This window comes from Protopterus annectens, chromosome 16.part0 (genome assembly GCF_019279795.1).
Source record: "Protopterus annectens isolate FY-2018-M chromosome 16.part0, PAN1.0, whole genome shotgun sequence".
Classification (NCBI taxonomy): Eukaryota; Metazoa; Chordata; order Ceratodontiformes; family Protopteridae; genus Protopterus; species Protopterus annectens.
Genome location: NC_056750.1, coordinates 10,150,678 through 10,162,888, shown reverse-complemented (window position 1 = coordinate 10,162,888; position 12,211 = coordinate 10,150,678). Strand labels below are relative to the sequence as shown.

The 12,211-nt window shown below is 39.3% G+C and overlaps 1 protein-coding gene across 2 annotated transcripts in view; it reads right to left on the bottom strand.

Moving 5' to 3' along the window:
- Window positions 1-12,211, bottom strand: part of RALGDS (ral guanine nucleotide dissociation stimulator) — a 1,010,677-nt gene that overhangs the window by 129,921 nt on the left and 868,545 nt on the right. The window contains exon 1 of one of the 2 annotated variants that reach the window (XM_044058281.1): window positions 7,332-7,642. The exons of the other annotated variant lie outside the window; for it this stretch is intronic. Coding sequence (XP_043914216.1) covers window positions 7,332-7,514 — 183 coding nt within the window. The 5' untranslated portion in view covers window positions 7,515-7,642. Of the gene's footprint in view, window positions 1-7,331; window positions 7,643-12,211 lie in introns of those variants that run through there. 2 annotated transcript variants of the gene reach the window in all.

Below are 12,211 nucleotides of genomic sequence, written 5' to 3'. Positions count from 1 at the left end.
TGTAAATATTAATATAAGCCACATGCTTGTTCTCTTAAATGTAAGAAAATTATGGTAAATGTTGAACTTCAAAAATGTAACCACACTGCACTCTGCTGGAGGAAATCTGATAAGTCAAGCATTGTATAATTGTCTGATCTCAAAACTTGGTGCCGAGTTGTCTGAATGAAGGAATTTTCCTTTTGTTTTGAGACCAGAGTTAATGGCTAGAATTTACATGTGTAATGTATTTTACTGCTCTGGCTTCCTAACCAGCTGCAAAATCAAAAGGGCTGTTATACTCTGAGTTTCTGTTAGCCTGGGAAACAGAGAATAATGATGCAATCTGAAATGAGTCAGTGGTACTGTGTTATCAATTTAAGGTCAGAGAGAGAGAGAGAGAGAGAGAGAGAGAGAGAGAATCAGAGCATTTTGCATTTGTCTTCAGAACTGACCACTCACCAGCACTTGCTTTGCTCTGTCTGTATATAAGTAGGATCTTGGTTTTAGTGTCTCTCCTAGAAATAGATGGAAAATAGTAAGTTTAGTCTAGCTGTTTTCTATACTTATGTCAGACTATGCTACAGTATTACTTTTAAGCATTTTTCTGTGATCTCTGAACTGTTGACTAGCACTCTGTTGAATTGTAGAGATCTGTCTTGTGTTTTTTATTATTTATTAAATATTTTTAAACCTTTCAACTGTGGCTGTTTTGTGTAGAGGTAATTTAAGCTCTAGAGTACATTGCATGTATATAGTGATACTGTACAAAGCCACTCCAAATAAGCCTTGCTGCTTACTCACACTTAACATTTAGATAATAATATTACACGGTAATAATTGGGCACCCTTTGGCAAGGGCCTTTTTAGTAGCTGATAAGTAAGGGTCCTGGTGGCAGTGATTACTACCTTATAGCCTGGATAGAAGGAGCTCAGCTAGTGAACCTGTGCCAGCATTCCCCAGGAGTGTCTGTGTGGTTGTACATAAATCATATCTCAAAGTGTATGTGTGTCACCTACTTGGGCAGGGACACAAAGCACTGGTTGGACAGAGAGGGTGCTAGGAGGACTTGGTTTGGGACCCCACTCTATAGCTGTGCCAGTGGGGAGTCTTATTGGGGATCCAGAGAGAAAGGGAGAAACCAGCCCCAGACCAACTGTGATCTCTGTGTGCTCTTAAGGGAAATTATACTTTACTGTGTGTGTATTTGTTATCCTTCTCAATGTGGATGCCCCTCGCTGGTGTTAGTGGTGAGGATTGAGGATCCTTGATTACTGGGCAAGTGTACGGGTGTCACAGGGTATTTACTAAATTAATGCATATCACATGGGGTGTGTAGTAAATTAGTGCCTATTAAATGTGAATATGTGCTAAACTAGTGCACATTACATGCAAGCATATATTAAGTAGGGTATATTACATAGCAATAATACTAAACTAATACACATTACATGGGGATATGTACTAAATTAGTGCACACTACATGGGAGTATGTACTAAATTAGTGTACATTACAGAGAGGTGCGCACTAAATTTGTTCATATTAAATGAGAATACATGCTAAATTAGTGCACATCACATTGGGGTGTGCACTGTTGTGCCACACTACTAGAAGAAATCTGTGCTATGCATTCAGAATGTCACAGCCAGCCCATGCACATAACAAGGGCTACTGTAATATCACCAGGGTAACTTAGTAACACAGTCAGCACAAAAGAATCAGTGATGCTCAGCAAAGTTAATGGCAAACCTCACCCCTTAGCACAAGCTGCATGCGTTGGTTTTATTTCCATGAAACCCAGTTAATGTCTACAGTAAAGTAAATCACACTTTTATTAAAACAATGTCTCTTAGAGGCTGCAAAAAAGCACACATTTTTGACTGTTGTATTGTTTTTATTCTAAACCAAGTCTAACCAGGGTAAGACAGCTGCCCCACGCTTGTTTTTAGTGATGGAATGTGACTATCAGGTTGCATACACAGATGATGTCCTAAGCATCTTTAGGTATAGTTTTAATGAGTAAAGGTCATACTAATTTGTGGTCAAGTTGTTTACACTTTGCATACCCATGTGCAGATTTGGCATGGGGGGGCATATGCGTAGAAATCATCCTCAGCAAATAAGACCTATTGCAAATGCAGCTGTACTGTAAAAGAAATAAAACAGAAAGAAGTTCAGAAGCTTTCAAAGGAAGGAGATGCAAGGATGAATCCAGTGAGTAGACAGGATACAGGAGTTGTTACCTTTTAAATAACATTCATTTCCAGAACACATTTAGACGCAGACAGCCTTTTTCAAACATTTAAAAAGAAAGTCATCAATTGCCTTAGCAGTTATAGTAACAACTCAGTGCTACAAAATAAGTACACATAAGAACGTGTACTTTTAGTACAAAATAAATCATTTCTTTTATTAAATCTCTCATTATTACTCTCCTCAAATTTGGATCTATAAGGTATACATCCTCTCAGGTGTGCTACAGGGATCAGACATTGGCCCTCTGTGTTAACTAGATTTGTAAAACTTGTTTGTAACATTAAATGAGTCATATCTACAGAGTGCATTGATTCTGTGGTGGCTTTTCACCCTACTGCTCTCACCTGTCCAGCATTTCTCAGAATGTCCACATGCTCATTTATTTCACCTAAGGCACATGCTCATTTACTTCACCTAAGGCACATGCTCATTTACTTCAACTAAGGCACATGCTCATTTACTTCACCTAAGGCACATGCTCATTTACTTCACCTAAGGCACATGCTCATTGAGATGCTCATTTACTTCACCTAAGGCACATGCTCATTTACTTCAACTAAGGCACATGCTCATTTACTTCACCTAAGGCACATGCTCATTTACTTCAACTAAGGCACATGCTCATTTACTTCACCTAAGGCACATGCTCATTTACTTCACCTAAGGCACATGCTCATTTACTTCACCTAAGGCACATGCTCATTTACTTCACCTAAGGCACATGCTCATTTACTTCACCTAAGGCACATGCTCATTTACTTCACCTAAGGCACATGCTCATTTACTTCACCTAAGGCACATGCTCATTTACTTCACCTAAGGCACATGCTCATTTACTTCACCTAAGGCACATGCTCATTTACTTCACCTAAGGCACATGCTCATTTACTTCACCTAAGGCACATGCTCATTTACTTCACCTAAGGCACATGCTCATTTACTTCACCTAAGGCACATGCTCATTTACTTCACCTAAGGCACATGCTCATTTACTTCACCTAAGGCACATGCTCATTTACTTCACCTAAGGCACATGCTCATTTACTTCAACTAAGGCACATGCTCATTTACTTCAACTAAGGCACATGCTCATTTACTTCACCTAAGGCACATGCTTATTTACTTCACCTAAGGCACATGCTCATTTACTTCACCTAACGCACATGCTCATTGAGATGCTCATTTACTTCAACTAAGGCACATGCTCATTTACTTCACCTAAGGCACATGCTCATTTACTTCACCTAAGGCACATGCTCATTTACTTCACCTAAGGCACATGCTCATTTACTTCAACTAAGGCGCATGCTCATTTGCCTTCATGTGTGACTACATTTAAAAATGAATATCACCATCTCTAGATAGATGCAGATATACAAAGGCACACTGGCATAAACGCACAGTGCTAAAATATCTATGAACTACCCATTTCTCTTGCCAGTACCATGTTCGGCAACACCTGTCCTAACATCTTATTCAGAAATGCATGCTACTGCAAATACAATTATTTTGTCAATATTATAATTGAATAGTGCTAACATATAAAAAGTGCCTCACATTTAATGCTTTGGTCCTGATTATTTTTGGTTTTATCCTAACTTTTAAGGTAAAAAGGATCGAAAGCCATATACTGAGCACAACATACTCTCTTACATTGGTGAACAGAGAGCATTTCAGGACACTTTTCCAGGTGGATAAATGTACTCCACTATTCAGTGTTCAGATCCTCCAACATATAATTGAATTTACAAAGTCTCACTGTGTATCTTTATCTCAGGTCAAGCCATGCTTTCATAATTTTCTTATTACAGCCTATTTCTGAAAAAAAAAGTTCCAAGTGGGTACGGAATCAATATCCTCTCCCCTGAGATGCTTGACAAAAAGCCTGTGCAAAACATGACAAGTGCAAAAACACGTTAGAGGTGATACAGAGGACACCCATTATGCTTTGTGCAGAAAGCATTCACAACATCATATGTAGACGCATACATGCCCTAATGCCAACAGACTCTACTACCTGCAGCACTGTAAATTTAATAGAGTGGACAGACAACATGAAAACTGACAACCTATCAGCTTCCAAGCTCTTATTCAAGTAGCCTTGCTCATACGTGCATAATATAGCTAAGTGGTAGGCCAGCCATCCTTGTGGGCCATTTTTAAGCCTAGCAAATTTCTCTTTCAAAGGTGATAAACCCTGCACTTTGTGCCTGTCAGGTAAACACCTTAACCATAACACCAACCCCAACCCTATACCAACCACCACTGGCTCTAAACAAGTAGCAGCCAGAAGGTTCAGTATTCTAAAGTATCAGACTCCCACGCAGGGAAGGGTTATGCCTGGAATCACAGGGGTTTCTTAGACTGAGGGGACTGCAAGATGCTTGAAGGTTAAAACTGACAGGGAGGAGAAGTAAATAAAGGGCACACTACTGCACTTAGACTAAGAACAGTTTGTTAAACGTCAAATTTTAAATGCATGTGCAAGACACATAAAAGTCAATAAAAGGTGAAAAGATTCTGAAATTCCATTTTGTAAGCTGTGTAACATCTGTTTATCCAGTCCCATCCCATCTAATATAGCTCGCTGCATGTCTCACAAGTTTATACCACACCGACTTGCATGCAAATCAGATAAAAGAAAAGCATTACTACATTTTGTATCAAATTTTAATTATGACACAGTCACATTTGTAATATAGCTATGTGTGTGTGTGCACATTATACAGAAGAAGCTTACTTATATACCAAACGTTTGGCTGCAAAATTACAATACAAACTGGAATACAAACTTATTGATGATAGCAACAAAAGAAATCTATTAACAGAGCTTATGGCATGCATTACAAGGAGCTGCATAATATGTTACGCATTTTAAAAAGACACACAATACAAATCAATAAGATACCATTATTCTTAACCTTCACAGACTGCAGTCTGGCATTGTCTGCTGTGGTGATACCATGAATGAGATCTGAAGGTCAAAGTGCACGAAGAGGAAATGTTACAGATGACTTTGTGAGTTCCACTGAATGTGTAGTTTATATTTATTACTTAAGATTTGAAAGATTTTTCTGGGAAAATGCTGACACTGCAAAACAGCCAGAACACAAGAATTAGGTGGTTCTGCATTGGTGTCAGAGCTTGCTGCCTGATGCAGCCTTTGCATCAGTTGAATGCAGCATTGGTTTAATAAGAACAGAACCTCTTATCACCTTTACATGTAGCTAAAGAACTACTCTGAGGATAAATGGAGAGAGCTCTAACTGGTACTTTATGCACATTTACTGCAAGACATTAAACTGAGGACTTCAGCAGCTTCAGCCATAGAACATGTATACACGAATGTCGCTGTTCCACAGTTGCACACTCATTTAATTATTGACTAATGTGTCAACATTCCCTTAAAGGTACCAGGAACCTGTACTTCTTATCATCTGCTTCACTGCAACAAAGAATGATGAATATGGTAAAGGTTCACACCACTAAATGTATTTGGGAACATACCTTGACAGGTAGAGAAATGAGGCAGGAATGACAGTAAACTACAGACACACTTTACAGTGCAAGTAGAAAGACATGAGCATAAAACTGATTTCCTTTATCTGCTTAGCACCTGCTTTGTTTTGTGCACATGGTTCAGTACATCTGCGGTCTACAAATGGCCAAACTTTAAAACAAAATGGTCGAAAGGTTTTGTGGCTCACAGATCAAAGACAGGACTGTCTACAGGAAAGTGTGAGTGAGATAGGATAGTGCTCCATTTAAGAAACAGCCACAACGCACAGAATGACACAATCAGCACCAGGAAACGCTAAGAAAATGTCAGAATCAGATCGGATTCAAACCAAGTTCAGTAGCAAGTGGACTGCTTTCTGAAAGGAAAAGGCAATGTACATCAAAATGTATTGTAAAAAGAGCAAAACAAGCCACACTAAATGATGTGGGATGATATGAAAACATTCAACAGTGGGTGTCCTGTAGATACTGCCAGTTCAGATCTCTGCAGGAATGTCAATAAAACAAGTGGGTAAAATGTAGTTTTATAACTAAGTGCAATATTTTTAATCCTACATGAAACTGAGTACAGTATGTAAAGAAACTGGACCTTAACTGCTCTGTCATCAAGGTCTAGATTAAAAAAAACATACAGTGCCACAAAACACACATCTGTAAATGGGGGCCTCCCATCAAAGCTCTGTTCTCCATTTCAGAAATACAAGGTACTTTATTGGGTTTTGTATTATAACATTCCCCACTTTATTGCTCCAGGAAACACTTGTCTTTGCTATCTCCTGCTCATAAGTAAATCCTAATGAATAAAATGAATAGATCACAACAACTTAGTTGACAAATTACAGTCTTCAATTCACGGCGCCTTCCTTACAGTATATAAACAATACATGCCAACAGTTTACATGAACAAATAAACTGCACAAGTGCCATACGAAGACATCATTCTGAAAGGATGCAATCTAATAAATGTGATTACGGTGTCATACAAAGTTCTAAAAGCCACCATACAAATCGCCCCGTTCAGTAGTTTCATAAACACCGTGCATGTCTGACATGAAATAATTATTTGCAACAGTTCTGACAGCGCAAATGTTACAAAATAATAGAAATATACTTATTTTGAATTTGCGAAAATTGTGGGAGTACTGCTAACAAACTATCGTTTTCTGATGAGTGGGCTACTGAATGAAATACAACTACATCAATGCAGAAAACAACTGTCGTTTGCTATCTTGTACACCTGAGCTAATACAACTTTTGTATGACGCTCACGTTAATTCTAAATTACTTTGAAACAGGTAGCACCCAAGGACAGTAGTGTGAGATTTAACAAAATAACAGCAGCAAAAGTTACCGGCGTCCATAATTTACTACACAAGAGCTGCACTTGTAAATACAGCTATAAAGCAAGAGATGGATGATAACCTTCCCCATCAGATGGGACCAGGAGGTGCATCGCTTCTTTCCAGTAGTGTTTAGCAAAGTGAATGAAGCCGATTCAAAACAAAGCAAACCAGTTGATCTATCGAAATCCGTCCATGGCCTCAAAAGAAGTATAATAACAACAACCGCCCTTACCTCCAATACAGGTAGATCGGGATCGAGCTGAGTAAAACTGTGCAACACCACGGGGGTGGAATCCCCACACAGTTCTAATTTCACGGTATCCAGCAGATGCCTGGTCTTTCGAGAGCCATCAAACATTTTCTCAGAACTGCCTGTCTTGTCATATTGCAGCTCTGAACGCATAAGATAAACCATTTGAAACACGATCTTAGTCCTCCGACAACCTTAGTCTGCAGTGCATACTTGGGTCTGGGGCTCTGACTTTGATGCGGTTTTACTGCCTACCTCCCTGCAGCTTTCTCTGCTACAGCTTCCTATCTGCACGGTACTCGGAATGCACCCGCGCACTCTCGCGCTGAGTAATAAGATTCCATCCTCCTCGAGTAGCCATGATGTCACCTAGTACTGGCCCAATGGAAACCTGCAGTGGCAGAAGAGAGCAGGAAAACCTGGCCTGGAGTCTTAGCCAAGTTATTGTGGAATGGACAACTCTATCTCGATTTTCGCATTGAAATCCGTGGTTATTGCTGTTAGGCATACCTCTCAAGTGTACCCCATTACGAGGAACGTACCTCATTTGGGGTCTTAAAAAGTTCATGTTCCTCGAAGTTCCTCAAAGTTCCACATTGAAAGAGTCTGTCACACATTCAGTGTTAGGAATTTTTTTAAGTGAAATCGATGGTAAATAGAAATTAATCATATTAATTCATTAAATGATCTTCTTTATACGTAAAACCAGCATATTTTAACCATCCTATGACCTTCCTAGTTGAAGTTGTTAGTAAGCCATTAGTATGTGTTCCACATTTTGACCATTTGTTCCACATTATGAAGGTGAGTGTTCCTCATTTTGGAGATGGAAGGCTGAGAGCTACGGTTAGGCAACTCATGCAGCTCTGCATCTTGCAACAAAACGTTTTAGCCTTCCCCATTCCCATTCTGCTGTATATATTTTTTCAATGAAAAGTCAGACTTGTACTGTCTCCTTTTGCAAAATCTAATTTCTGTATTGTAAGTGACAATTCTGGCTTCGTTTAACTTTTTAAAAACGTATGCCCCCCTCTCCCCCACCAAAACACACACACGCACCTGTATGTTGTCTGACTTTTTAAAGAAAACAGGACAGCACTAGCATTTATATGTACTCCAAAACACATTTCTTCATGCATTAAAGAATGCAATATCATCAGCACGCAAGCAATTTCTGAACTCAGTAGAGTTAGGCTTATTTCCATTGTTTACACGCCAGATTTTTGCATAATGTACAGATTTTTTTGCCTCATATTGTTTGGTATGCTACTCACCAAATTTGTGGTTTTCTGGCAAATCATTGAAGATCGAAGTCTCCGAACCGAACAGAAAAATATATTTAAGTGTCAGACTTCATTCATATCGTTCAGAAAATGTATGCAAACACAAATCCTGTTATTCTAGCAACTATGTAACCGCATAAGACCAATATTTAAAATAAGTCCGCATTTTGGGCTTTGTCCAGCTTTGTGCAATTAGAGACAAAGCACTGTAACTACATTTCTGTCTTCATTAACATTTGCATGGTAATAATCTAGTTTTGCGAAGACTGACAACTCTTTTAATTTGCAAATAAGAAAAAAAATGCATTTAAGCAGTGCGACTGCTAATCCAATGTCAGAGCTAAAACTGCAAAAGTTGTATTTAAGTACAAGCTGTATACACAGTAACAGATAAGCATTATAATTAAATCCAAAACTCTGGAAAGATACTCTGTAGCATACAAGCACATATCTGAGGCCATGTTCTGACCCATCATGTGGATGTTTTGGTTAGGTTCCCTAGTCTAAAAGAATTTCAAATGTAGTAAGTAAGAGGAATTCATTCCGTTTACTGAATAAACCATATTCACAGATCATTTGCTACCAGAGGTACCATGCTGAGATGTTACGGCGTGTCATCACCTCACCCACTGCCCCTCTTTCGCAGCTCATTCCCAGTTCGGACAGTTTTGTCCTGTTGGGATGAGGGCAAGAAATGGTCAATTTCCTGTGAATTTAGGACTAGAAACATTTTATTCTGTTGAAACAATGTCTATATCGGAAACACTCAACTATCTTAATATGACATGCAAAACTCAACATTAAGTATATTACAATAAAATTAAAATCACTCCTCAGCTTTTATTGATTTTAGGCGCGGCTTGCCTGCAAAATCTCACCGTTTTACTTACTAATAAGTAGATAAATAGATCGATATGCATAAGTAAATAGACAAACTATATAAATAAAAGTTAGACACACTATGGGCATTTGAAAAGGTGCAACACAGTACATAAACAATTAGCCTTGACCAAGACAATGAAAAGAGTCTCAAAAATCCAGAGTTTTTTTTGGCATTAAGAGTGAATCGCAGTCCTTTGTATCAACTGATTCTAGTTGCCTGTCTGCAAATTCTTACCTTTCTGTTCTCCAATAAACTGTCAGCTTTCACTAAGGCAAATAAAAAGGCTGCAGTTACTTAACTGCAGTTGTTCTACAATGATTTGATTATGCAAACAGATTTGAGGTTGATATGCAATGCTTCTTAGGTAGTAGTTTACTCTTAGCTGCTGTCTAGATCTGATTTACTTAATATAAATTTCATGCTCATTTTATTTACACTGTGTCTTAGCTACTTTGCCATTGGGTTATGACTGACAAGAGCACACATCCTACCTGTACATGTTTTCGGTTCATAGGTGAGTGCTGGGCTAGCCACCCATGTGGGCCATTTTAAGCCTAGCCAATTTCCATCAGAGGTGAGAGTCAAACCTTGTAACTTGTGTTTATTTGGTAACCATTATGCCAAAGACAAACCTTTTTGAATGTCTATGCCTAGTTTCAGGCTTGATTTACCCCTTCACATGATTTTCTGAACACTCCGTCACACTATTTTGAAGCTGTTTAGTACCTGACATAACCAACATACTGTCTTCTATCTTGTATATAATGTATGGTCAACTTTATTTCTTGCATTATATTTTGTTTATTTTCTTTTACTATATTCACAAATTGTACTATTTTGTTATTGTCTTAATACCATTGTTTGATTTTTTTTTAATTCTGTTTAATGTGTACTGTGGAGCTTTTCTCCTTGGGCCTCTGCTGAAAATGGGCTCATACCCAATTAGAATTTCCCAGTAAACAAATGTCAAATAAATTTCAGTATCAATAAGTTAAAGAAAGAGGCCTACGTGCTACATTTTTCTTTGTTTGAAGCAAAAACAAAACACTGTGTCACAAAGTTTGACATAGATTTTTGCAATTTCATTCACTTTCTTATTTGCAATGGTAATGGACAGGTTGACAGACGAGATAAGACAGGAGTCCCCGTGGACTATGATGTTTGCAGACAACATTGTGATCTGTAGTGAGAGTAGGGAACAGGTGGAGGAGACCCTGGAGAGATGTTGATATGCTCTATAGAGAAGAGGAATGAAGGTCAGCAGGACTAAGACAGAATATATGTGTGTGAATGAGAGGGAGGATAGAGGAATGGTGAGGATGCAAGGAGTAGAGGTGGTGAAGGTGGATGAGTTTAAATACTTGGGGTCAATAGTTGAGAGTAACTGTGAGTGTGGAAGAGAGGTGAAGAAGAGAGTACAGGCAGGATGGATTGGGTGGAGAAGAGTGTCAGGAGTCATTTGTGACAGACGAGTACCTGTAAGAGTGAAAGGGAAGGTCTACAAGAGGGTAGTGAGACCAGCTATGTTATATGGGTTGGAGACAATGGCATTGACAAAAAGGCAGGAGTTTGAACTGGATGTGGCAGAGTTAAAGATATTAAGATTTGCACTGGGTGTGATGAGGTTGGACAGGTTAGGAATAAGTATATTAGAGGGTCAGCCCAGGTTGGAAGGTTTGGAGACAAAGCCAGAGAGGCAAGATTACATTGGTTTGGACATGTGCTGAGGAGGGATGCTGAGTATATTGGGAAAAAGATGCTAAGGGTGAAGCTACCAGGTAACAGGAAAAGAGGAAGGCCTAAGATAAGGTTTATGGATATGGTAAGAGAGGACACACAGGTGGTTGGTGTGACAGAGCAAGATGCAGAGGACAGGAAGAAATGGAAACAGGTGATCTGCTGTGGCGACCCCTAATGGGAACAGCCAAAAGAAGATGATGATGATTCATTAATCTTCTCCTCAAATTCAAACCCTGTTGCAATGCACCTGACAACCTTCCACCCACCTTTCTCAAACAATCTGCAGACAGCATTGCCTATCTCATCTCTATTCTTATAAATAGATCCATACAAGAACCATATGTCCCTTCTATCTGGTGCCATGCTTACATCATCCCCCTCCACAAAGGTGGCAAAAATACTGATACCACCAACTTCAGGCGTACTGCCATCCTTTCCCCTCTTTCTAAAATACTGGAGAAAACAATGCAAGTACACCTCATGGCACACCTAACACTAAACAATCTCATATCCCCTACCCAGCATGGCTTTTGCCCGGGCCACAGCACCATGACTGCCCTTCTTTCCTTTCTTGAAACCATAAATTTCGAATGCAACTCAGGCAAATTCCTATCCACACTATTCCTAGATCTGTCAAAGGCCTTTGACACCATCTCACACACCCTACTTATATCCCAACTCTCCACCCTACACCTCTCTCCCACCACCATCGCCTGGCTTTCCAGCTACTTGTCCAACCACCAACAAAATGTCCAATGGAAATCTTCAACCTCCCCCATCCTTCTCACACCCACAGGTGTCTCACAAGGTTCTTTTCTTGTCCCTCTTCTCTTCAACCTATTCATTAACAACTTTCACCAGTCTATCCCAGACTCATCTATCATCCACTAAGCAGATGACTTAATAATCATCTGCTCAGCCTTCTCTCCATCCGAGCTCCTAGCAAAAACCCAACT